Source organism: Theropithecus gelada, chromosome X (assembly GCF_003255815.1).
Source record: "Theropithecus gelada isolate Dixy chromosome X, Tgel_1.0, whole genome shotgun sequence".
Lineage (NCBI taxonomy): Eukaryota > Metazoa > Chordata > Mammalia > Primates > Cercopithecidae > Theropithecus > Theropithecus gelada.
This window is the reverse complement of record NC_037689.1, coordinates 57915669-57943654: the sequence shown is the minus strand read 5'-3', so window position 1 is coordinate 57943654 and position 27986 is coordinate 57915669. Positions and strand designations below refer to the sequence as shown.

General features: G+C 37.0%; 1 protein-coding gene across 1 annotated transcript in view; it reads right to left on the bottom strand.

Moving 5' to 3' along the window:
• The window catches only part of CFAP47 (cilia and flagella associated protein 47), a 434654-nt gene extending 406935 nt beyond the window's left edge, over nt 1-27719 (bottom strand). Inside the window, exons 1-4 of the mRNA XM_025371837.1 lie at nt 27444-27719; nt 23151-23302; nt 9526-9641; nt 2489-2627 (exon numbers count right to left, since the gene is read on the bottom strand). Of these exons, the coding sequence (XP_025227622.1) occupies nt 2489-2627; nt 9526-9641; nt 23151-23302; nt 27444-27719 (683 nt within the window). The remainder of the gene's footprint in view (nt 1-2488; nt 2628-9525; nt 9642-23150; nt 23303-27443) is intronic.
• Between the last annotated feature and the right edge of the window lie 267 nt (nt 27720-27986).

Genomic DNA, 27986 nt, shown 5'->3' with positions numbered 1-27986 from the left:
GTCTCGATCTCCTGACCTCGTGATCCGCCCGTCTCGGCCTCCCAAAGTGCTGGGATTACAGGCTTGAGCCACCGCGCCCGGCCTTATATTGCCCATTATTTAAATGATTTGTATGGTTACCTCTAGCTCTCAAATTCTGAAACTATTTTCTAATTCTTCTCATCTCCCAAGTCCAACAGCTAATCTTATCCCCATCCTTACACCTCAATTCCTTACAATCTAACGTATCTCAGTAAAACCCACTGCTGGCTAGGTGTGATCTCACACCTGTAATCCTAGCACTGTGCACAGTCAAGGAGGGAGGATTGCTTGAGTCCAGGAGCTCGAGACAAGCCTAGGCAACACAGTGAGACCCTATCTCTACATCAACAACAACAACAACAAAAAATTTAAATAGCCAGGCATGGTGGCACACACCTTTAGGTCCAGCTACTCTGGAGGCTGAGGTAGGGGAATTGCTGGAGCCTGGGAGGTCGCTGCTGCAGTGAGCCATGATTACACCACTGCATTCTAATCAGGGTGACAGAAAGAGATCCCATCTCAAAACCAAAACAAAACAAAAATCCCACTTCTTTGCTGAAATAAATATTTCCCCATTAAACTTCCCTTCTCAGATGAATTTCAATTCTCTTTGGGAATTGCTCTTTCATTTTTATCCCTCTCTGGCATAAATGCAATCTTTCACTTTAGGCCCATCAGATACCACAGATAACTGACTGCTCCACAACTATCACCTATGCCCTTATCTTATGCTATATCCTATAACGTTGGGCATTGAATTGCTCCTCCCTTAGCTTCCTTGATACCATAATTTCAAGATTTTCTTTTAACTCACTCAGGCCCCACCTTCTCACACTTCTAAGACTGGGACCTTTTTAAAACTTGATGAATAGTTAATATGAATAGTAGTGGTTTTTTTCTCTTACTCTTTCTCACTTTACTCTCCTTCTCAAATTTATTCTCAACACTTCTGTTTCGTCTACCACTTATACACTGATGATCTTCAACCCTATACAGGCTGAGTATTCCTAATATGAAATCCATAATGCTCCAAAATCCCAAACTTTTTGAATGCTGATATAAAACTCAAAGGAAATCCTTATTGGAGCATGTTGGATTTCAGATTTTTAGATTAGGGATACTAAACTAGTAAGTATAATGCAAATATTCCAAAATCCAAACAAAATTGAAATCTAAAACACTTCTGATCTCAAGTATTTTGAGTAAGGAACACTCAATTTGTACATCTAAATCAAATTTCTTTCTGGGACTCAAGATAATGTAATAAGCCCCAGCCAGCTCCACCAGGAATCCGAGAAGTAAAACCATTCCAACATATCAAAACTGAATTTAAGATCTTCTCCCATAACCCTGTTCCATCTTTTATCTTCCTTTGCTACAATCAGTCACCAAATCCAGTCAAATCTACCTCCATAGCCTATCTCCAATTTGCACACTTCTGTCAGTCTTCTCAGTTGACCTTACCTCAGACCTTTGTCATTGTCCTCTTGCTTTACTGTAATTTCTAGTCAAGCTTCTCGTTCCACATTTGTACTCCCTGGTCTGTTTTGCACACTGCCACTAGCATGATCTTTCTAAAATACAAACTAATCGTGACACTCTCATCTTAAAACCCCCCTAAGGCTTCATAGCCTTCACAATAAAACCCAAGCTCCTATAAGGGCTCACACCTCTTTATCACATATTTATGACTGCGATCTTCAGTAAAAAAATGTATTTTACATTCCAATGCCGGAACACACACACACACACACACACACACACAGCGCAGATGCATTCTGATATTTTTAAGTTGTTTGTTAAAAATACTGGTGATGGTCCATTATATTGATTGCACATTCTACCAATGAATTAAGACATACCGCACAAAAATGCTGGACTACAAAGCCCTTCAAACTAGACCATTCCATTCAGTTTTTCTGGTCTTGTCTCCTGCCACTCCCCACCTCCATCTTTTTAATTCTACATTGCCAAAGATACCTTGGTGTGCAATACTGTCTTTTTGCCTCTAGGATTTCCAGTATGTTACTTGCTCTGCCTGAAATCCCTCCTCTACGCTACTCCCATCACTAACTCCCACCACCCCTACACACACACACACACACACACACACACACACACACATACACACACCCCAAATCACATCACTGCTCTTTGCCTGGCTAATTACTACTCACCAATAAGTATTTGATTCAACTATCACCTTGTTAGTGGAGCCCTTCGTTGGTCCACTCTCTCACCTCAATGAAATTCAAAATAGAAGATCCTGTTATGTGTACCCATATGCCATCCTCTAGTTCTTCCCATTTCTTAAAAGCCTACTGCTTGGCAAATAGTAGAGACTCAATGAACAATGCTGAATGAAAGAACAAAGGAGCTTACATACAATCAAAGTCACATCTGAAGGGTCAAATGGGAAAGCATTGAGATTCGTATTAGAATTTTTAGAACCACACTATATACTCACATTGCCTCTTCATCTACAATTCTTGGGTGGTCTGCACAGAAATCTACTTTAATAACCACTGATGACTTAGCATCCACAATACCACTAGTTGGAAAAATGACGATGGGTAATTGGCCACAGTATTCTGTCTTAAATATGCCTGTAAGGAATAAGAGCAGTTGGTTTACATCTGGACGCTTACAGTGTTGCATGCACACTCTCAGTAGGGGACCAACATACTTCACAGAGTAGATCAAGTTTGCCTAACCCATGGTCCATGGGCCACATGCAGCCTAGGACGGCTTTGAATGCAGCCCAACACAAATTCATAAACTTTCTTACAACATTATGAGATTTTTTTGAGATATTTTAAGCTCATCAACTATTGTTAGTGTTAGTGTATTTGATGTGTGGCCCAAAACAACTCTTATTCATCCAGTGTAGCTCAGGAAAGCCAAAAGATTGAATACCCCTGGAGCAGATGGTCTACAGTGTACCAAGAATTAAAGCTTTAATTGTAAGTCCAATCTCTGAGGTCACTCAACAAATATGATCCTGTTGTTAGAACTCAACTCTCACCAATAGTTAAAATTATCTGTTTACTACGTTCAGACACTTATGTTAAGAGCTCTGCATAGGTTATTTAATTTCCATAAATAATCTATGATATAATATTTTCAATCATCACCTCCATTTTACAAGAAGCAAAACAGAAGCTTTGAAATGATGAATGACTTGTTCAAAGTCACACAATTACTGTGGTAGATTAGCTTGTTGACCACAATTCTTCACCTTTTTCCACATTTGTATCTTTGCCCTATTGTTCCAGAGTTTCTCACTGCAGGTCTGTGGATCAGCTGGGTGACTCAGCTCCACATTTGCTCATTCTAGGGCATGGGCCAAAAGGACAGCAATTACTCAGGAGAAACACTTCCTACTTCCCATGGTAGAAGCGCATCTAGGTTGGAACTGACACGCTGTCAATTACACCCACATGTTATTAGCCAAAGCAAATTACATGATCAAGCCCCTTGACTTTGGGAAGTGTTTCTCCTCAGTAACTGCTGTCCTTTTGGCACGTGCCCTAGAATGAGCAAATGTGGAGCAGAGCCACCCAGCTGACCCACAGACCTGCAGTGAGAAATAGAACGGGCCCAGTTGCCTCAGCTTGAAGCAGAGCACCCAAATGAGCCCAGCCTAGATCAGTCAAGTTCCAATCAGTCTGCATACACATGACCACATGACCAATTACAAAATAACTGCTGTTTGAAGATATTTTAGGGTGGTTTGTTATATAGCAATAACTACTACAGTTAGTAACTAACTAATAAAGATGAGATTTTCACTTGGATATTTCTGACCACAGGCTAATACTTATAGTTATTATCATTCCCTAGGAGATGAATTTCTCCAGTGCACAAAGGGGATTGGTTTCTGAAATCAAATGGCATATGAGAAGGAAGGTACAAAGATTCTTATTCTGAAAGCAGAAATGGTTCATAATTTATGGTAATGTTTTGTGCCTACATTAGAGCATGCGGTCCTTGAAATCAGATACAATCTCTTTTTCATGTCTGTGGTCGCAGCGCCCCACACACTGCTTAGCACTAAGCAGTACTTAAAAAGTATGGCCAACAAATAGAAGCAGCCAATCACTAGTCCCTTTATTATCATTATAACACAAATGAGCATGGTGCCAAAATAAACAGCTTTGCAAATTCTGAATTCACCAGTCTTAAATCACATCTGATGATATTTTCCAAATGTATTCATTTAGTTTAGGAAAATAAAATGTTAGCACAAAAAAAGTAACGAAAATATTAAAAAGACAATATTTGAAAATGCAAAGTAACTAACAAAATTGATCAATCATTTCATAGATGTGCTAATAACATAATATTTGAAGTTACTTTTCTATCATAAAATAAATCAAAAATATATAAAATTATATCCATTTCAAATAAATAGGTATTATTGACTCCATTCTGTAAGGAAAAAAAAGGTATATAAATTTAGTTAAGGCTGAGTCAGTGAAAAAGTTTCCCATATTGTAACCACTTAGACATAATTTGACAAAAGAGTTTAAGTGAATATTTCAAAAACTTATTCAGAAGCAACACAAAATATGAAAGAATATTGTTTAATTGTCTAAATATGTTTAAATTGCAGGTATGTCAACACTACTATGTCTTATTTAACTTTAATATAAAAACCATTTGTTTGGCTTTTTAAATTGGTAACAACAGAAGCAAGAGCATCATCCTAAGAGAAGAGAGTTACTGAAAAAAAGAATGTTGGCAGGTGTGGTGGCTCATGCTTGCAATCCCAGCACTTTGGAAAACCAAGGTGGGTGGATCACTTGAGGTCAGGAGTTTGAGACCAGCCAGGTCAACATAGTGAAACCCCATCTCTACTGGAGATACTAAAATTAGCCAGGCGTGGTGGCGCACACCTGTAATCCCAGCTACTGGGGAGGCTGAGGCAGGAGAATCGCTTGAACCTGGGAGGCGGAGGTTGCAGTGAGCCAAGATCATGCCACTGCACTCCAGCCTGGGTGACACAGCGAGACTCTGTCAAAAAAAAAAGAAAAAGAAAAAAGAAAAGAGAATGTTACAAATGGAATATGTGTGATCAAATTTTCATTTCTTCTCAGATATGGCACTAGCTAATGTGTGGGAAATAAACTAAAAAGGAAGTAACGTCAGGAAAATAATTTAGGTTAATTTGATCTAAATTAATTTGATCTAAATTCGGCAAGGGAAGATAATGGCTTTTTGTAAAAAAGGGGCATTGGGCAGAGAAAAGTAGGATTACTGGCTTAATTATGAAGTGAACAGATAAGATTTACTAATTGACTAGGGAGGTAGGAAGTGAAAAAGAGAGAGGTGTTGAAAATTTTGCCAAGTTTCTGAACTGTCCAAATACATAGTGGTAACATTCATTGATAAAGAGAAAACAAGTATTGGGGAAAGCTGTTAAGTTTGAGAAAACTGAAGGATACCTACAGGATTATATACATCTGGGAGTAGCCAGTGAAATAAAAGGAAAGGAAGTGATGGTCCAAGGAGAGTACCTTGACTGAAGAAACATAAGAGTCTATGGCAAACCTTAGGAAACATTCACATTTAATATACGACAAAAAGGAACACCAGTCTAGGAAAGAGAATTAAAGAGGGGAGAGGTGGTAGAAAAATCATAACTATAACATAAATAGCTAATATTTCCTGAAAAGTTATATATGCCAGAGGGTGTGCTAAGCATTTTATTAATCATCACCACCATTAGAGGAGGAAGGTACTATCTTTATCTCTCATGTGTTAAGTCAGACAATGGATGTTTCAGAAGCGCAAATTCCTTACCCAAGGCCTCCCAGATAGTAAGTGATGCAACTAAGATTTGGGCCCTGTTCAACCTCACTTCAGGACCTGAGTTATTAATTAGTATTCTATATATGAGAGTAAGTTGTCACAAAAGCCAAAGGGCTTTGAATTGCTTTTGTTTTGTTTTCCCAAGAAAGTGGCAGTGGCCAACTATGGCAACTTTTGCCAATAAGCCACGTAAAACAGACCTATAGACTTGCCCACTGATACGACTTAGTGGGAGCACATAAAACATAAGGGTGCCCACAGCTATAGCTGAAATGAGGGGCCCCTCACACAAATCTGTGTGATTTTTGAATCTGGATTGTTCTATCTTCTCTGGAGAAGCAAATTAGACACTGAGTGGTGCAGTATACATGGTTACATTGTCTATACTCCTTGAAAAAATTTTTAGGAACTGTTAAGCAGATTTTTGTCTCAAAGTATCTGTAAGATCAAGCTAGGGTAACCAGAGTCTGTAGTTCTACAGAATGCTATTAAAAATCAATTGTCATGTACCCAAGGCTATTGCTATTTCCTATGATTTTTTTAAATTCCCTTGGTTCTAAACACACCAAATATGTATGAGGCTCCACATGTTTCCAAATGACTAATTTTTAGAGACTCTTCAGAATGCTCATATGGATTTAACAGATTCCTTCTGGGTTTAATCATCTTTCATTAAAAGCTTCATGGTTCTTTAGTGAAACTCCAAGAAATCACTAAACCAAATAAATTATGAATATGGTAAAATATAGAATCCTATAAATTAGGGTTATGTTATGCATGAAGAATATATGGAGATCCCATGGCATCCGTTTCCAAAAAAAAAAAATTGAAGACAAGAATTATGCACTGAGAATAAGTAGGGGGTGCTTTTGTGAGTTACTACGGAAGATCCCCAGGACCACTTCTGGGTTTGGTACAATTTGACAAATTTCCTGGCTTACAGATGATTCCAGGATATTTTAGACAATGAAGTAGAGAAATGATGCTGCTAATTAGGGGAAAAGGCAGAGTGGGCATTAAGAGCAAATGAAAGGTCATATATTTTGGACAAAGTAGACCAAATAAACCTAAAGGATGACAAGTTCTGAGGTAGATGTTCAAACTCAGAAATGATGTGTAAGGCTCTCACTTAGGAATTTGAGAGACTGTTCTATGTTGTAATACTGTAGTAGAAAAAGTCTACTCAACATTCTCCATAATGTACTTATTTCACATTGGATGCCCGTATCAAAACATCTCATGTACTCCATAAATATATACACCTACCATGTGTCCACAAACATTTTAAAAAATAATAAATAAATAAGCATGCTCACATTAAGGAGGAAATGATTTCAATTCAAGGCATGCTAAATTAATAATTTCTTTTTCTAATCTTCAGTGATAAAAGCTGAGAAACAATAGTGGTATTATCAAACCATAAAATCATAAAAGTAAACATGGAATGTATTAATCTGCAAAGTACTAACATTAGAGACACCATAAAGAATGGAACATGTCTTCAGAAAGAAAAGATAAGCACTACTTTGTACAGTCAGGGGTAAACTTAGGAACCATTTTTATAAAGGATGAGGAAACAAAAGTTATTCAACAACATATGGCTAGATCCATGGATGTTTACTCCATAAGAGGCTATGAAAATAAATCATCAAGGAGTTTTACATACATAAACTTTGTGAGTCTATAAAAACAAAGGTTATAACTGCAGTGATACCACCAGAGAGAGAAAACAAAGATGTACAAATGTTAAATCTGCCAAGTGTTGAGTTTTAAATATCCTATTAGGTATACATACAAATTTGTAAGCATTTGAACTTTGACTCTAAACCTACAAAAAATTCAGCATATAAAATGCTTTTGAAAAATGTTAAAATCAACTTTGATGGCTGAATCTATTTTCAAAATGTTTTCCTTCATAAACATACATTGCTATTATCATGAACATGTATATATTTTGCTTGTAGATAATAAGGACTTTATGACACCTTATAGGCACTAGCTACTCTGAATGTAATATACACTATCAATTTTGATAATAGTAGAAAAAATAATCTGATTTGACTCCAAGCATGTGGGATAAAGTCAACACTAAGAAAATGTAATTCATTGATAACAATTTGTTTCAGTTTGTAAGGTAACAGTCGTTAATATTTCACAGTACTCAATTATAATAAACCCAACCAAGTTATTACAAATACTATATACACATAAAATACTAACAAAATCCTAATAGTCATTGTGCATTATTTTTCCTAAAACATTATGTATCCCAGTACGCAGCTTAATTGTACTTATTCTAATTTATTGAGTAAAATTATATTAAATATTCAATGAAAAGTAAAACCATATTTCTTTTTTACTTATAGAGAGCTCTCATATGAAATAAAACTGTACAATTTGGTGAGATTTTAGAACAAAAAGGGAATATATTATTGCTATCAAAACATTGAAGGTTATTGAATAGACAACGGTTAAAAGAAATTCTGGAAAGTAAAATAATACAAATAAAAATACTTTAATTAAATATCAGTGCTCTAAAATATAACTAGAGAGTCTAAAGGATCATATTGCCCATATCACTTGCCATAAGAGACTTCCTCCTCAACACTCAAGTCAGGCCACAAACGAGCCTAATATTCTATAATCCCACAGGCATCAGACATGCACTCATTTAAAAACCAAAGCATGGAAAGTGAGATGAGTAACATCCAATGTGAAACAGTTATGAGTTTTATTCCTTTGTATCCTAAGAAGAAATCAGTAAACTGACAGACTGCCTTGGTCTTCATAATTCCCAATGCTCAATCAGGTAGCCCCAGAGAACACTCTCGGTTAGTGGAAAAGAGGCTTGGATTTAAGACCTACTTTATATATTCAACAAACAGTCTCAGATAGAAATGCCCTCCCTGTCCGGAGCTAGTCCCCATTTTAGATTGGGAGAAATGGCAATCTTGCAACCCCACATGCCACTGAATCAGGAGACTGAAGGGATAAGCAATCCTATGCTTACTGTATGCTATCAGTTTAAAGTGTACATGAATGTACACACACACACACACACATATACATCCTTATGTAAACTCTTAGGCCACAATAAGAATCCCTGGAAATAATTCAATCTGGAAAAGAGAGAAGCATTTATTCTTTCAACAAAAAAATTAGTAAAAGCCTTCTAGGGAGTTTGATGTTAATTTAAAGTTGAATATGATTGAGAAAGAAGACAAACATTTATTAAGCATCTATGATGAGCCAAGTAAAATACCACAATTCAAAGTATGTACATAATTCACCATCGTACATTTTATCAGTCCCAGTTTATAAATAAGGAATCTCAAGTTCAAAATCCTTAAAAATACTTGCCCCAGATCACATGACTAATAAGGCACTGTGCTCTAATTCTGTCTCTGAACTGTATAACTTCTCTGACACTATCCTGCCTCCTATCCTGAGGTACATCACCAGTCATTTTCTGATGGTATTAATCAGGCTCCTAAGGAGGAAGGTTAATTTTTTTTCTGAATTGCTGCCTATCAGTCTTTTACAGTAATACTATTAAGGACCTTTGGTTTTGAGCTATTTCAAATGATAGACTTTTTTCAGTTAAATTAGGTAATCTATTACACAAGGTATACATTTCAAATAATATCAACTCTTCTAAAAGTGTAAGTAAATACGACAGGAAGCATTTACCTGGAGCTTTGCCACGGTTATTGATAGTAACCTCTTTAGAATACACTTTACTATTGGCAACCAATGTGCCAAAATTAACTACTGATTGAATTTCCAATTTACAGGATGGAATCAACCTAGGGAGGAGAAAAGAAGGCCACATAATTAATTTAACAATCATAACAGCCTGATGGTTAAATATGTAGGGGAATACAGATGGACACTTAAGTCATTAAAAGACATTTCAGTTTATTTACAGGTCTACTGGTGGCATATTTTTCAATAAAAGGAATGATGAAACAAAGAAATGAAAACAAGGTAATGGGTTACATTTTTAAAAAAGAAATGAGACTTTATGCATCTAAGTGCATGGTATGCCATCCCAAATAAGTAGTTTGAATGTTTCCAAATCTTATGAAATAAAAGAATGCAGTGATGCTGTAACAATCATCTAGGGTCTAAAACAAGATGTAAGCACAAAATGATACAATTTATTTTTCATATGTATTTCTAAAAAATTCACTGTAGCATATTTGTAGCATGGGTTCATACAAGTTTTTAAAAATCCATTATCATCTTATATACAAACCTCATGAAGTTACATATTCTGTTTGGCTAGACATTCATGGTTAAAAAGTACCCCTAAGTTTATTATCCTGTTTTGGATGTAGAAAAAGGTCTTAAGAATAATTTCTTAGGAATCTTCACACTTCACACACACACACACAGAGAGAGGGGGAGAGAAAAAAAGAGAGATGGAATCTACTTCAGTGTGAAGATTTTGGTAATATATAATGATTTCTCTGTGTCTCCATTTTACTATCTCATTAAGTCTATTTGCTGATACAAATAGAACAAAGAGGTCTCTACAGATTTTGTTTTCTCAGTCCATTTTTCCAATTCCTCTCCCATTTCTTTATACAAAAGGAGAAATAGATGTCGTCTTTTCTTAATTTAATGCTGATGCATTGCTTTGGAGTGAAAACATCTGTGGGACACCAAACTAAGGGAAAATCGAAAATATTGGTGTTGATATTGATAAAGTGAGTGACAGAAATGATTAGTTAACAAATCTATCTACATAAACGTGTTTATCCAATTTTCTTTCATCAACATTAAAAGAGGGGAATACAACTGACTTAGCTGACACATTGTTAAAAATAATACTTGATAAACAACTGCTGTAATTTTACCCTAAACTTTACATAGTTGAAAAAATTGAGAGACATTACTACAATAAAATCCTTTCATTCCAATCTACTCATTGTGGAGAAAACTTCTCTCAGCATCCATATCAAAAAATGTTAAATGGGGATAAAATGCACGTGGGATTCACATAAGCAATGAATAACTATCATCCATAAACATGCTAACTAAATAAAAGTTTAAAATGCTCCATTCACCTGATTATAAATATTTCCAGTAATACTTTGCTTTTCTATTAAAAAAACTCATCAAACTTAGTTTGATATATGGAGTTTAATCAATTTGTATTAATAATAACATTTATAAAAATTGTTAAAAACATGCATGGATTTATGACCATAGCAAGTATATTTAAACACGTATCTGTTTATCTGTTTATGCAATGCACACACATATGTTCATATGTACATATACATATATAGACATAAACTATAGACAAATTGCCTATGCACTTTATTCCTGGTGATCATGAAAAAAAAAATTCTAAGCATAAAAATGTAATACATTAGGATGTGATGCTGTGGTGACAAATGGAACGGAGCTACAAATTTAAGAGGAAAAGAGAAGAGGTAAATTTTTCACCTGTTAACTATTATTGATATTTTCATTCTACTGGATACATTTTTAAAAGGCATATAAGTATCTTATTTTTAAATAGCAACCCTTACTATATATAAGTCATTACCTCTTTACAAGTGTTCAAACTAATGATGAAACTCATAGATATTTTTAAATATAAAAGAAGGTCATAGTTTTAGGAGACACATGAAAAAAAGCTCTGAAAATCACTAATTATATCATCTACCAACTAGGGCACTTTTGTTAGTCCAGGTTGATGTGCGAAAATGTAGAAATCAAACATGTCATTTCTCTGTTTTCTTTCTTCTTTTTTCAGGGTTCACTCCACAACAAATAGAAGGATCATTGCATGTCTGATCCATATACAGAAAGTCTAAAGTAAAAATAAATGTGCTCACTCCAAGACAGTTTTTTTTAATCACAACCCAATCATGCCATTATGGAGTAGCTCGGATCCAGTTGGACTAAGTTTATTCGCAAAACATTCACTGAATATATACAATTTAGATTATAGAAAGATATAAAACTCTCCTGGACCTCAAGAATTTTACAATCTAATGGAGAGAAACAAACAAATACAAACTTCTGGTCCAGAAAAAATAGCATAAACCCATTTTTTCCTGTTCCTTCTAATAAACACAACTATAAACCCTGAAAATGGTACACGAGGCAAGCAAAAGAGAATGATGAAAGGTGGTGAAAAGGAGAGCTGGCTGATTTAGAACTCTGGGACTGCAGAAACAATAGCAGCAGGGTGTCTTACAATTCCCCCACCAACAGAGAAAGGCCACGCAGACCCAGTATTCTTTGCCTGCTGACCTAGTTAGAATCATTCTTTTTCTGGATCAAACAGGAGCCCCCCTGAACACACCAGGTGAGCCAGACAATGCCAGCCTGGGGATCAATTAAGAGGTATACCAATCATAAGTGACAAGGGGAAGCGCTCTCCTTCTACTCCAGGCCTGAGATCCTGCAGAAGAGGAGTTCTCTTTCTCAGGAGTTCACCTCCTGAGAAAAGGAGTTTTCTGTCCAAAGACACCAAGGTAGTTTGGGGAAACCAGGAAAAAAAGAAAAGAAAAGAAAAGAAAAAACAGCAATTGAAAGCAGCTATATCTGAAAAGCCTCTTTGTCACTGCTGGCTCAAACCTCTCCTTTTTCACTCAGAGACACCTGGAAAGGTGAGCAGGACCTGCAAGAGATCTAGATACAGCAACTGGCCCAGTACAACAGACTTCTTTGCCCCATAAGTCAGATTTCTCTCTCTATCTGCTCAGAAGACCTGGGCAGCCAGAAGGGTACTTATATAGGGTTCTTACCACATTTCTCCTCTACCAAGAGACATGTGGCAGCCAGGCCTGGGAAAAAAAAATTGCCTCCACTCCTTCAGGAAGCACCAACAGAAGACAGTGGGAGCGGTAGTGATAACACATAAACAAAATAGATCAAAATAACACCGCAAACATACTGAAAACTAAACTGTCATCACAACCACAGCATACAAAATAGGCTAAGAAAAACATGCTGAACATAAATGGGGTGTGTTCCTGTTAAAATAATAGATTTAAATAAGACCCAGAGTCTTCTAACATAACAGAAAAAAAACATTTAGCATTCAATCAAATATCACCTGTCATAACCAGGAACCAAAAAAATAACAATTTTGATGACAGCAGACAATCAACAGATGTCAACCAAGATGAACCTCAGGTTGAAATTATCTGGCAAGGATTTTAAAACAACTGACAAAAAAAAAAAAAAATGCTGCAACAAGCAATTTCAAGTTTTTTTTGAAACTAATGAATAAATAGAAAATCTCAGCAAATAAATACAAGTTATAAAAAAGAATCAAATGGAAATTACAGAATTGAATACTACAATAACCAAAATAAAAACATAGTGATGAACACAATACCAGGATGGAGATAACAGAAGATAAAATGAGTGAAATGGAAGCTAGATTAATAGAATTCACCCAGACTTGACAGAGACTGAGAGAGAAAGAGAAAAATATGAGCAAAGTCTCAGGGGCCTGTGGGACAATAATAAATGATCCAATATTTGCATCATTAAAGTCTCTGAACAAGAGAAGAAAGAGAAAGGGGCTGAAATAATAGTTAAATGCTAATAATGGCTAAAACTTCCAAAACTTGGCAACAGACACTGACATACAAATTCAAAAAGCTGAGTGAACCCAAACCTGATAAACTCAAAGAAAATCATGTAAAGGCATATCATAATTAAACTTTTGAAAACAAAAGATAAAAACAAAAATCATGAAATCAGCCAGAGAGAAAGAATGTGTTCCATATAGAGAAGCACCAAATTAAATGAATGCACGTATCATATCTGACGCCATGGAGTCCAGAAGGAAGTGTCACAACATTTTTCAAGTACTGAAAGAAAAAGAAAACTGTCAACTGAAAACTCAATATCTGTTAAAACTATGTTTGATAATGAAGGGGAAATACAGACATTAGACAAAGAAAAACTAAAAGAACTTGTCACTAGCCAACACACCCTTAAAGATCATCTAAAAACATTCTTCAAGTGGGCAGAGCAAGAAGGCAGAATAGAAGGCTCCACCTATCATCCCTCCTACAAGGACACCAATTTAACCACTATCTATACGAAAAAAAAAAAAAAAAAGCAACTTCGTAAGAACCAAAAATCAGGTGATCACTCACAGTACCTGGTTTTAACTTCATATCACCGAAAGAGGCATCCAAGAGTGTAGGAAACACAGTTTCCTTTGTTCCTTTGTCAACCCTCCCCAACTCCCGCAGTGGCAGCATGGCAAGGAGAGAGAATCTGTGCATTTGAGGGAGGAAGAGCACAGCAATTGTGAGACATTGCGTTGAACTCAGTGCTGCCCTGTCACAGCAGAAAGTAAAACAGGGGACCTAAGCTGATGCCTGCCCATGGGGGGAACATTTAAACCAGCCTTAGCCAGAGAGGAATCACCTATCCCAGTGGTCACGACTTGAGTTCTAGCAAGCCTTGCCACCATGAGCTAACACGCTCTAGGACCCTAGATAAGCTTGAAAGGCAGTCTAGGCCACAAGGACTGTAACTTCTAGACGAGTTCTAGTGTTAAACTGGGTCAAAGTCAGTGGACATGGGGAGACACACAACCTACTAAGACACCAGCTGGTGTGGCTAGGGGAGTACTTGTGCCAACCCTTCCCCAACCCTAGGCTGCACAGCTCATGGCTCCAAAAGAGACCCCTTCCTTCTACTTGAGGAGAGAAGAGGCAAGAATAAAGAGGACTTTGTCTTGAGTCTTGGATACCAGCTCAGACACGGCAGGATAGAGCACCCGTCAGAGGTGTGACGTCACCTTTCCAGGCCCTAGCTCACACATGACATTTCTAGACACACCCTGGGCCAGAAGGAAAGCTATTGCCTTGAAGGGAAGGACCCAGTCCTGGCAGGATTCATCACCTGCTGACTAAAGAGCCCTTGGGCCCTGAGTAAGCAGCAGTGATACCTAAGTAGCGTGCCATGGGCCTTGGGTGACACTTGGAAATTTGCTGGCTTCAGGTGAGATTCAGCACATTCCCAGCTGTGGTGGCTACAGGGCAAGACTCCTTCCACCTGACATAAGTGGAGGGAAAAGTAAAAGTGTTTTATCTAATATCTTAGGTGTCAGCTTGGCCACAGAGGTATAGAACACCAAGCAGGCCTTTGGGGATCCTGATTCCAGGCCTTAACTCTTGGATGGCATTTCTGGACCTGCCCTGGGCCATAAGGGAGTTCACTGCCCTGAAGGATGAGTCCCAGGCTAAACAACATTTACCACAAGCTGACTAAAGAGACCTTTGACCTTAAGAGAACATCAGTAGTAAGCTTGGCAGTACACCCTGTAGGCCAGTGGTGGTGGCAGCCATAGGGTGAGGCCCCTCTGCCTCTGGAAAGGGAAGGAAAGACTGGGAAGAACAGTGTCATGTGGTTTGAGTACAAGCTCAGCCACAGTACAATAGGTAGACTTCTAAGGTACTTTACCCCAGTCCCTTGTTCCTGGATGGTACCCCTGGACCCACCCAGAAAACTCTCCAGAACATTAGACTGAGCAAAGATTTCTTGAGTAGCACCCCACAAGCACAGGCAACCAAAGCAAAAATTGGCAACTAGGATCACATCAAGTAAAAAAGTTTGTGCACAGCAAAGGAAACAATCAACAAAGTGAAGAGACAACCCACAGTATGGGAAAAATATTTGCAAACTACACATCTGACAAAGGATTAATAACCAGCATATATAAGGACCTCAAACAACTCTCTAGGAAAAAATCGGTAGTTAAATTTTAAAATGGGCAAAAAATTTGAATAGACATTTCTTGAAAGAAGATATACAAATGGCAAACAGTCACATGAAAAAGTGCTCAACATCGCTGATCATCAGGGAAATGCAAATCAGAACTACAGTGAGATATCATCTCACCCCAATTACAATGGCTTTTATCCAAAGGTTAGGAAATAACAAATGCTAGCAAGGATGTGGAGAAAAGGTAACCCTCATACACTGCTGGTAGGAATGTAAATTAGTACAACCACAAAGCAAAGGAGAACAGTTTGGAGGCTCCGCAAAAAACTATAAACAGAGCTACCATAAGATCCAGCAATCTCACTGCTCAGTATATACCCAAAGAAAGGAAATCAGTGTATTGAAGGGATATCTGCACTCTCATGTTTATTGTAGCATTATTCACAGTAGCCAAGAATTGGAAGCAACTCAAGTGTCCATCAACAGATGAATGGATAAAGAAAATGTGCTACATATACACAATGAAGTACTATTTAGCCATAAAAAATGAGATCCAGTCATTTACAACAACATAGTAACTAGAGGTCATTATGTTAAGTGATATAAGCCAGACACAGAAAGACAAGCATTCTATTTCTCACTTATTTGTGTGATCTAAAAAATAAAATAATTGAACTCATGAAGATAAAGAGTAGAAGGATGGTTGCCAGAGGCTGGGAAGAGTAGCTGGGGGTAGGAAAGAAGGGGGAGGGTTAATGCGTGCAAAAATATAGTTAGAAAGAATAAATAATAAGACCTGGTATTTACTATCACAACAAGGTGACCATAGTAAAAAATAATTTAATTGCACATTTAAAAATAACTAAAAGACTGTAACTGGATTATTTGTAACACAGGGATAAATGCTTGAGGTGATGGATACCTCATTTACCTTGATGTGATTATTAGTCATTGCATGCCTGTTATCAAAATATCTCATGTAAACCTTAAATATATACATATACTATGTACCCATAAAAATTAAATATGGCCAGGTGTGGTAGCTCACGCCTGTAATCCCAGCACTTTAGGGGGCCAAAGTGGGCAGATCACAAGGTCAAGAGACCAAGACCATCCTGGCTAACCTGGTGAAACCCTATCTCTACTAAAAATAAAAAAATTAGCTGGGTGTGGTGGTGCGTGCCTATAATCCCAGCTACTCAGGAGGCTGAGGCAGGAGAATCACTTGAACCCGGGAGGCGGAGGTTGCAGTGAGCCGACATCGCACCCCTGCACTCCAGACTGACGACAGAGTGAGACTCCGTCAAAAAAAAAAAAAATTAAAGATAATAAAGTTCTTCAGAAAGTCAGGACATAATAAAAGAGAATCTTGGAGTATCAGGAAAAAAAAAAATGGAGGAGGCTGGGCATAGTGGCTCACACCTGTAATCCCAGCACTTTGGGAGGCCAAGGTGGGAGGATTGCTTGAGCCAAGAAGTTTGAGACCAGCCTGCACAACATAGTGAAACCCCACCTCTACAAAAATTAAAAGTGCATGGTCGCATGCACTTGTAATCCCAGCTACTCAGGAAGCTGAGGCAAGAGAATCGCTTGAAGCCAAGAGGTGGAGGTTGCAGTGAGCCAAGATCACGCCATCTCACTCCAGCCTGGGCGACAGAGGGAGACTCCGTCAGAAAGGAAAGGAAAGGAAAGGGAAAGGAAAGAAGGGAAGGGAAGGGAAGGGAAGGGGAGGGGAGGGGAGGGGAGGGAAGGGGAGGGAAAGGGAGGGAAGGGAGGAAGGGAGGGGGGAAAGAAGGAAGGAAGGAAGGAAGGAAGGAAGGAAGGAAGGAAGGAAGGAAGGAAGGAAGGAAAAATTAGCCAGGTTTGGTGCATGTTTGTAGTCCAAGCAACTTGGGGGGCTGAGGTGGGAGGAACATTAGAGCCCAGAAACTTGAGGTTGCAGTGACCCATGTTGACACCACTGAACTCCAACCTGGGCAACAGAGGAAGACCCTGCCTCAAAAAAGAGAAAGGAGGGAAGCAAGGAAAGAAGAAAGGAAGGGAGGGAGGGAGGAAGCAAAGAAGGAAAAAAAGGAAGGAGGGAGGGAGGAACAATGGAAATAGCAAAACACTAGCAACATACAATCAGCTATATTTTTTCTCATAAGTTTTATAAATTATATTTGATGATGAAAACAAGAATCATAACACTCTTAGATATTCAAGATAGTAATATTTAAAAGTAGGGAAAGAAAAAAAGACTCGGATGGAAATGAAGCTTCTACGCTTCACTTAAAGTGACAAAATGTTTATGCCACTAGAATATTATATCACGTATGTATATTGAAATACCCAGAGAAACCACTACAATAATTATGCAAAGAGATGCAAAACAAAACAGTATAAATACATGAAGACGCAATCCTAAAATAACCTTCAATTAACCTACAGGATTGCAAAAATGAGAAACAGAAGTATGAGAAACAAAGAGAACAATGAGAAAACAAATAATAAACAAGCAGACAAGTTATAGCATATACAAATTAACTTCAATATAAATAGTCTAGATACAACAATCAAAAGACAGAGGTTGAAAATATGGGGAAGGCAACCATTGCCCAACTATATGCTGCTGCTTAGAAGAAACTCAGTTTAAATTCAAGGCCATAGTAGGGTGAAAGTAAACAAATAGGAAACAACATAGTATTCAAATTTTACTTAGAAAAAAAGTGCAAAAAGCTATATTAATATCTAATAGAGGCTTCAGTGCAAGAAAATCACCATGAACAAAGAGGGATATTATATATAATAAAAGGATCAATCTAACAGAAAGGAATAATGATCATAAATATGTCCATAATAAACCTGTGGAAATTAACACACTTTTAAATAATCCAGGAGTCAAAGAGAAAGTTTAAAAAAAAATTAAATACATAAAACTGAGTCAAAATAAAAATATAACATATAAAAATTTGTAGGGCACAGCTAAAGCAGTGCTGAGGGTCATTTATAACGTTACATATTTACATTAGAAATGAGAAATTGTCTCAAACTCATTGTCTAATTTCCAATATCAAAAACTAGAACAAGAGCAATATTAATTCAAATCAAGCAGAAGAAAAGAAATAATAGAGAGCAGCAACCAACAGAATTTAAAATAAAATGATAGGAAAGTCAATGATAGAAAGCTGATTCTTTGGAAAAAAAAGTCAATAAAGTTGATAAGCCACTAGCAATACTTTAAAAAAGGACAAAATACACACATGTTCAACATCAGAAATGAAAGAAAGGATATCACTACAGATGCAGCAGCTTATTATTTATTTAAAAATAATAAGAAAAAAATTCTAACAACTCTAAAATAATAAATTTGACAACTTGGAATTGGAAGAATTCCGTGGAAATCAGAAACTACAGTAACTCCACCAACATAATAATATAGGCAGGATGAATAGCCCTATAAGAATTTAAAAACTAAATTCATAATTTAAAACATTCTGAAAGAAAAATCTCCAGGCCAGACAGTTCCACTAGAGAATTCTACCATTTAAATAATTGCTATCAATATTAAATAAGTTCTTCTAGAATACAGAAGAGGGAGCATTTCCAAACTCATTTTATGAGGCTGGCACTATCCTGATAGCAAAACCATACAACGACAATAAAGAAAAGCAAACCAATCAATCAATCAAACAAACAAACTATAAACCAATATCACTAACAAACTGGGACACAATAATCCCTAATAAAACAGCAGCAAATCAAATTCCAGAATATATAAAAAGAATGATGCAAGATGAGCCACACTCTGACACCCAGGCTGAAGTGCATTGGCATGATTTCAGCTCACTGCAACCTCCACCTTCCAGGCTCAGGCGATTCTTGTGCCTCAGCCTTCCAAGTAGCGGAGATTACAAGTGTGCACCGCCACACCCAGCTAATTTTTGTATTTCTAGTAGAGACAAGGTTTCTCCATGTTGGCCAGGCTGGTCTCGAACTCCTGGCCTCAGGTGATCCGCCTGCCTCAGCCTCCCGAAGTGCTGGGATTACAAGGGTGAACCAGTGAGCCCAGTTTCACCACTCTTACACAACATAATACTGAAAGTTCTAGCCATGTAAATAAAGCAAGAAAAAAAAGGTGAAACGCATATACTTTGGAATGGGAAAAAACACACAAATGAACTATCCCTGTCTGCAGATGACACAATTATCTACATATAAGATGGCAAAGAATCTAGAAAACATACAAAAACCTCCTAAAAAGGGAGTTCAGCAAGGTTAGAGGATACAATGTCAACAAACAAAAATCAATCACTTCTCTGTATATAGCAACAAGGAATATGCAGTAACCAAAATTAAAAACACAATATTATTTGCAATCACTCCAAAGAAAATGAAATAGTTATATACTTAACAACATATGTAGAGAATCTCTGTGCTGAAAATTACAAAATACTGATAAAAGAAATCAAAGAAGACCCAAATAAATGGAAAGACACAGCACATTCATATTTGGGGAGACTTACCATAGTAAAGATGTCAATTTCCCTCAAATTGATCTATAAGCTAAGCTCAATTATTCTCAAAATCCCAGCAATATTTTTTTTTCAGGCTCAGAAAGATTATTCTAAAACTTACATGGAAAGGTAGAGATATTTTGATAACTAAACTAATGGTGACAAAGAATAATACGTGAGGAATTACTGTACATGATATTAAGAATTACTATATAGCAAAGGTAATCAAGGTAGCATGATGTTGGCAAACGTATGGATACACAGATGAATGGAAAAATGCAGAACACAGAAATAGACCAATGCAGATTATGCTGAAGTGATTTTTATCAAGGGCATACAATTCAATGAAGGAAAATAGCTTTTTCAACAAATTTGGTCGGAGCAATTGAACATCTATAGGCAATAATTAGAACCTCAATGTAAACCACACTTTATACAAAAATTAATTCAAAATATATCATAGACTTAAATGTAAAACTTTAAAAGTTAAAAATAGGAGAAAATCTTCAACCATTACGATCAAGGGTTAGGCAAAGAGTTCTTAGACTTAACACTAAAAAGCAGTACTAATTTAAGGAAAATTGATAAATTGGACATCATTGAACATAAAAAAAAAAAAAAAACGCTTTTGTTCTACAAAATACCCTGTTAAAAGGATGAAAAGTCAAACCTCAAACTGGGAGAGCATATTCGCAAGCTACATAACCATCAAAAGGCTTGTATCCAGAATATACAAAGAAATTGCAAAATTCAATAATAAAGAGCAGTGTAATCAGAAAATGAGAAAAACACATTAACAGAGATTTCACTAGAGAGGGTACTCAGATGGCAAAGAAGCACCTGAAAATATGTTGTCAACATCATTAGTCATGGGGGAAATGCAAATTAAAACTATGGAGAGATTCCATTAAATATCTATCAGAATCGCTAAAATTTTTAAATAGTGATGAAAGCAAAAAATACTGGCAAATATATCGTCCAAGTGGAGTACTCATGTATCACTATTTGAAATGTAAAATGGTATAGGCGCTCTGAAAAGCATTTTGGGATTTTCTGTTAAACAAAATACTTAATTACCATGTGACCCTACAATTACACTCATGAGCATTTATCCCAGAAAAAATAAAAACTTATGCTCACACAAAACTTGTACAAGAATATTAAAACAGCTTATTTGTGATAGCTAAAAACTGGAATCTGTCCCTTTGTTCTTCAACAGGTCAATTGTTAAACAAACATATATATATATAATATATATATATATATACCGTAGAATACTATTCAGCAATAAAAAGGGACAAAATATTGATACATTCAACAACTTGGCTGAATCTCCTGCAAGAAATGTTGCTGCAAGAAAAAAACAGAAGGCTACATAGTATGTGATTCAATTTATGTAATATATTTGAGATGACAAACATTTTAGACATAGAAAACAGATTAGCAGTATCCACAGTTTAGGGATTGTAGGTGTGAGGCTAGATACAGTTGTAATAAAGCAACAGGAGGGATTTTCTTGTGGTATTGGAACTGTTCACTGTCTTGACTGTGGTGGTGGATACAAGAACCTACACAGGTGATAAAAAATGTATAGAAATTGATAACACACATGCACACACATATACACACACACACACACCCCTTCCTTCAACCTTGTCCATCACACCAAAAGAGGGGCAGTGCTCTCCTTATATTGCAACCGTGGTGAGAAATAGACTTCTGATGAGAGAGGGCATCAGAAACAAGAAACAGAACTCTGGAAACAAGAAAAAAATCTGTTTTCGAGGACAGAAGCATCTTCAACCTGTCTCTTCATACATACCACAAACAAGCAAATCTGAGTGCCACTCATAGATATGTCAAAGTGCAGAATGCATCCAAAATGGTTCTACTTAAATTGCAAAACACAAATTAAATATTTATACTGGGTTAATAGCTTGTTTTTTCCTACCATGTGTCTACTGTTTGATTCCTATGCAAAATGGGATGATGTGCTAAATCAGAACTTCTCAACAACGCGAAGAAACAAAATAATTGAGGATCTAAATTTAGCTCATAGAAATGAAAAAGAAAGGGAATTGTTTTTTTGTTTTGTTTTGTTTTGTTTTTTTTGAGACAGGGTCTCACTTTGTCACCCAGACTGGAGTGCAGTGGTGTGATCTCGGCTCACTGTAGCCTCTACCTCTTGGGTTCAAGTGATCCTCTTGCCTCAGCCCTACAAGGAGCTGGGACTACAGGCATGCACTACCACTCCCAGTTATTTTTTTTTTTTTTTGTATTTTCTGTAGAGGTGGGGTTTCACCATGTTGCCCAGGCTGGTCTCCAACTCCTGAGCTCAAGTGATCCACCCACCTTGGCCTCCCAAAGTGCTAAGTACTAGGATTACAGGCATGAGCCACCGCACCCAGCTTGAATAAAAGGGAATTTTTTAAAAGGTATATATCTAATACCACGTAATCAGCAGAAAATATTCCAAATTAATTCTGTAGGTGTTGGGAAAATAGAGGCAAAAGAAAACACCTATGGAAACCACATTTTGCTGGGGAAAAGGAGGATCATACGTGTATGTATATAAATAAAGAAACACTGTAAATTTTAACACTAATTTTGATAGATAAATTTACAATGAACAGAAATATACTTTTTAATATTAAAAAACAACAAATGAATCATCATTCATCCTGGTCAAATAAATAATTTGTAACAACCAAGTCAGTCACTTAGCTCTTTTTTATACTCATATCCATCCACATTTTTCAACCAGTCTCAGAAGAACAGTATTTTGACTTTTTTGACACCAAACATTTGCCTAATTTAAAATTTAGTGAAGTGAACCTGACAATACTTTAAAATTAACTTAAAATGTGAATACAAGTTTGCAAAAATCCAATTATTAATACATTCAATTGTTGAATGTTATTTTAATAAAAATAACAGAGAATGAGGTTTCATTTCTTACAAACATTACAATTTTCTAAAAATGTGTCCTTTAAGTTCAACTGTAAGGAAACTATGTCAGAAAAAATACAGAATATTACTTTGACCCTCATTTTTATTTAAAGAGTATTCAAAACGTCAGCATGAACTATGAAGATTACATACCCAATTAGAGGAATTTCTGTTGTTTTATTTTCTATTGAAATAAGCAGTCGGTCAAAAGTGTCTTCATCTTTATCAGGATGATATTCCACCATAGCTGTCATCTGAAGGCCAGACGCAAGTTCTTTATCCAGACTGGTCAACATCAGTTTAAACTTCAGTGGGAGAAAGAGAATCAAATTATACATCTTAACTCCTTATAAAAAAAAATATCGTGGCCGGGCACAATGGTTCACGCCTGTAATCCCAGCACTTTGGGAGGTGGAAGCCAGCGGATCATGAGTTCGGGAGATCGAAACCATCCTGGCCAACATGGTGAAACCCCATCTCTACTAAAATACAAAAAATTATCCAGGCGTGGTGGTGCCCACCTGTAGTCCCAGCTACTCGGGAGGCTGAGGCAGGGGAATTGTTTGAACCCGGAAGATGGAGATTGCAGTGAGCCGAGATCGCACCATTGCACCCCAGCCTGGGTGACAGAGCAAGACTCCATCTCAAAAAATAAATAAATAAATAACGTGAGCAACTATAGTTAGGAGTGTTATATCATTATCAAAATACAGGCTCTATTCCTTCCCTAATGCCAAAGACTTTTTAATTTTGTTTTTAATTGACAAATAATTGTATATATTCGTTGAGTACAATATGATGTATTAATACAGGTATATATTGTGGAACGAGCAAATCAGGCTAATTAATATATCCATCACATCACTTATTTATTTGTACTGGGAACATTTAAAATCCATTCTTTTAACAATTTTGAGATATACAATACATTATTATTAACTATAGTCACCTTGCTGTGCAATAGATCACCCGAACTAATTCTTCCTGTTTAACTGAAATTTTGTACCCTTTGACCAACATTTTTGCTTTCTCTGCCCACCTCAACCCTCAGTCTTTGGTAACCACCATTCTACTCTCTACTTCTATGAGTCTAAATTTTTATATTTCACATACAAGTGAGAGCATGTGATATTTGTCTTATGTACCTAAAGGCAAAGACTTAATGCTCATGTTTATATCTATCTGATTCTAGATCTTTAAGATATGCTTTCAAGAGTACACAACTTGAATCTGACAATGCAGGTAGCTAAGAAACATATAAATGCCAATAGGCTAGTTTAAAAATATACATATAGAACTAATATGGCCTCTATTCTAAGAAGCTTAAAATCTAAATACAGAAAAAAGGAAGAAGAGGGGGTATAGCTCAGTGGTAGAGCATTTTGACTGCAGAAAAAAGGAAGAACAACCTAATAAAAATGTTGTTCAATCATATACATACATAATATATACCCACATGCACGTACATATGTGTTTGTGCATAAATATACACACACATATATAAGCATATATATACACACATATAAGTATATATTATATACACATATATGTGTGTGTATATATTTATATACACATATATGTGTGTGTGTATATATATTTATATACACATATATGTGTGTGTGTGTGTATATATACTTTTTTTTTTGAGAGGGAGTCTCGCTCTGTCACCAGGTTGGAGTGCAGTGGTGCAATCTCGGCTCACCGCAACCTCCACCTCCCAGGTTCAAGCGATTTTCCTGCCTCAGTCTCCTGAGTAGCTAGGAGGTGCGCACCACCATGCCCAGCTAATTTTATATTTTTAATAGAGACGGGGTTTCACCATGTTGGCCAGGATGGTCTCAATCTCTTGACCTCGTGATCTACCCGCCTCAGCCTCCCAAAGTGCTGGGAATCACAGGCATAAGCCGTCGTACCCGGCCCTCATATGTATATTGTATATGCTTTATTCATGGGAATTTGAGCTTCATAACTTGGAGGAAATATAAAAGAAGAATATAACGAAGAGGACAAAAACACTTTTGTTCTAGTAAGACATGTGCTTGACGCCAGGAAAAATATAAAGGGAGAAAAAAGAGAAATAATATCTGTTATGCATTTATAATGTGTCAAGCATTTTACATCTATTATCTTATGTAAATACACTTCTACAGTCCTGTGAGGCTGATAGTAAGGCTCTCAGTATATAGATGAGGGAACTGGATATGTAAAGTATAATTAATGTCTGAAGTCACTCAGGAAGTGAAGATTCAAAAACATATCTATCTGACTCTAAATCATAAGCACTTCCTCCCCTTCAGCTAGAAAGAGTCCCTCTCCTGAATATATAATCTCTTTAAAGAAGCAGACCACAAACCTCTTGAAAATTAAATATAAGCCAGGGACTAGTTAATCACCATATGAGTGATACAGACATAAGTGTCATGAAAATCCATGAGAGGACATGATTATTGTGGGCTAGGAAGGAGTGTACCTGGTCTTGTCTTAGAGAATGGATATTAAAAGTGGAGAAGAAGCGAGGAAGGTGCTCAATATAGGTGTAAAAATACATAGGGTCAATACAGGTTCTTGAGTCTGGGTGAAAAACAAGCACTGCTGTGTTAGAGGAATCATTTTCTGAGTAATTATAATAGTGATGATGACAATGACCTCTCCACAGCACCTTGTTTTTACTTTTTCTTATCCCCCACCCCCACAAGATGCACTTTTCAATATTTATCTAATTCCCTTTATGAAGGATCAGGAGTGCATTTCATAGTCTTGCAACAAAGGAAAATTCACACTGATACTGGCTTCTAACTAGTAAGCATATCTGGATGTTCTCTTGTCAATGTCAAGACTTGTGGAATGAATTGTTTTCCATTATATCCTAGAAATGAAACCAATTATAATATTTTTCTTGTTACTGCACAGAAAACATCCATACAAGTGTCCCCAGAACATCCATAAAATAGTGTTTGTCCACATCCAAACATTACCACCAGCTTGAGTTTCAAAAGAAAGTATTTTCAGATACACATTTAATTGTTCAATAAATATGTGCTAAGGTGGTGAAATAACACAGCCTTTCCCTAATTTTACAGTATTTGGAGTAAGCAAGTACTTTTTGATTTAAAGAGGAGTCAGTAGTCTCTTGAGATATACTATTTAATAAAAATATTTAAATATAAAAACCATTAAAACCTGATTCCATTGATATGAAAGCCAAGGATAGGCCAAACTCATCTATGGTGTTAGAAATCACAATAGTGGTCAGTTCCACAGGGTGATTACTCCAGGTACTGTAAGGAAGAAGCACTGGTGATCCTGGGTGGTGAAAATATTCTATTATTTGACCCAGGTGGTAGCTAATCGAGATTATATATCTAGCTATCTGTCTACACACACATATATATTTATTTTTTTGTAAATTCATCAAACTTTACTTTCGAGATCTGTGTACTTTAGTGTAAGTAAATAATACATCGATTTTTTAACAGAGCAAAAATTAGAACATGGAAATCCTTTTTCTCATTGCTCTTCTAATCATTAACATAGGTTTTTCTACATATATACAAAGAAATATATGTAAATTTAATCTAAAATTATGGACATCTTTTTATTTCTGCACATATAAGTCAGGCTGTATTCAACACTATTTTTCATTAGGAATAGCTCTTGAACTTTTCAGTTATTTATTGCTTATATTTCAAAAATTCTTACCACGTTTCCTATATGAAAAATTTACCTGAGAAAATGTGATCATACTGAACTAATAATCATCCATTCACATACATGATGTAAAATAACACAGTGAGATACAGAGGAAATTCTGCCCACTTTTAAATTATAAGATAGAAACACCCTCTCAGAACAATAACTATCTTGATGGTTAGATCTGTACTAAAACCCCCTCATTAGTTTCTAAGTTCTATGAGGGCAGGGCTGTGTCCATTCTGTATTCCTCATGTCTATTGCCTGTTATAGAGTAGGTGCTTAACAAATGCCTGTTATAGAGTAGGTGCTTAACAAATGTTTGTTAAAATATGAAATAATGAACCTTTCCACTAATCCTACAGTTCCTGGAGTTATCAGGCACTTTATGATTCAAAGGACAGTTAATAGAGAATTTTGTTCTCATAATTCTTAAGGCAACAGCAAAATCATAAAACCAAACTGCACAGATTTTGGGATTGTTAACAAGTTTCTAAACCCAGGTTGAAGAAATGGGGAGGCTCTAAGTCAGCTTTTCTCCACCCTGCCCTCCTCATCTCCTAATCCTTAACGAAACAGAAAACAAAGCGGGGGGGGGAAGAGCACACACACAGAAACCTGTCACTGTTTCCCAGGAAGCCCAATCCTCCCTCCATCCCCGCAGGAGCCAGATGACTACTCCCTAGGGCAAAGAGAGACGCTGTGGGAGGAGGCGCTCTCACAAGGTCCTGCTCCCAGCACCCCTTAGTGTGTCACCTGTGGCTTGATGGGCTCCTTAAATCGGATTTTCTGGTTCCAGCGGCTAAGATTATGCACAGTAATCGGGAGGCGGTACACCCTCCCGGCCATCGTGTCCAGGAACTTCACCTCAGCTGGGCTCACCCGCAGCTGCATGTCTTTCCCCGGGCTATCCACATCCCGGGAGACGAGGGAACCCCTTTGGATGCTCATGGCGAGGGAACCCCTTTGGATGCTTATGGTAAGGGAACCCCTTTGGGTGTTCACGGCGAGGGAACCCCTTTGGGTGTTCATGGCTGCCCTCTCGGTAGCCAGAAAACAGATGTGGATCTGTCGGGCCAAGGATTAGCGTCGACGACCGTCGCTAGGCAACCATCAGACGCCAAGCGCTAGTTTCAAGCCCTGCTCTCATTGGCGCCTCCCAACCTGCGCGAGTTGGTAACGGGAACAGAATAACCCTCAGGTCACAGGTGTCACCAGAGTAACTGAAAAACACGCTGTGGCAGCCCAAACGTCAGAGGCACCTCACTTTGCCATGGCCTGGCAAGGTATTAAAATCAC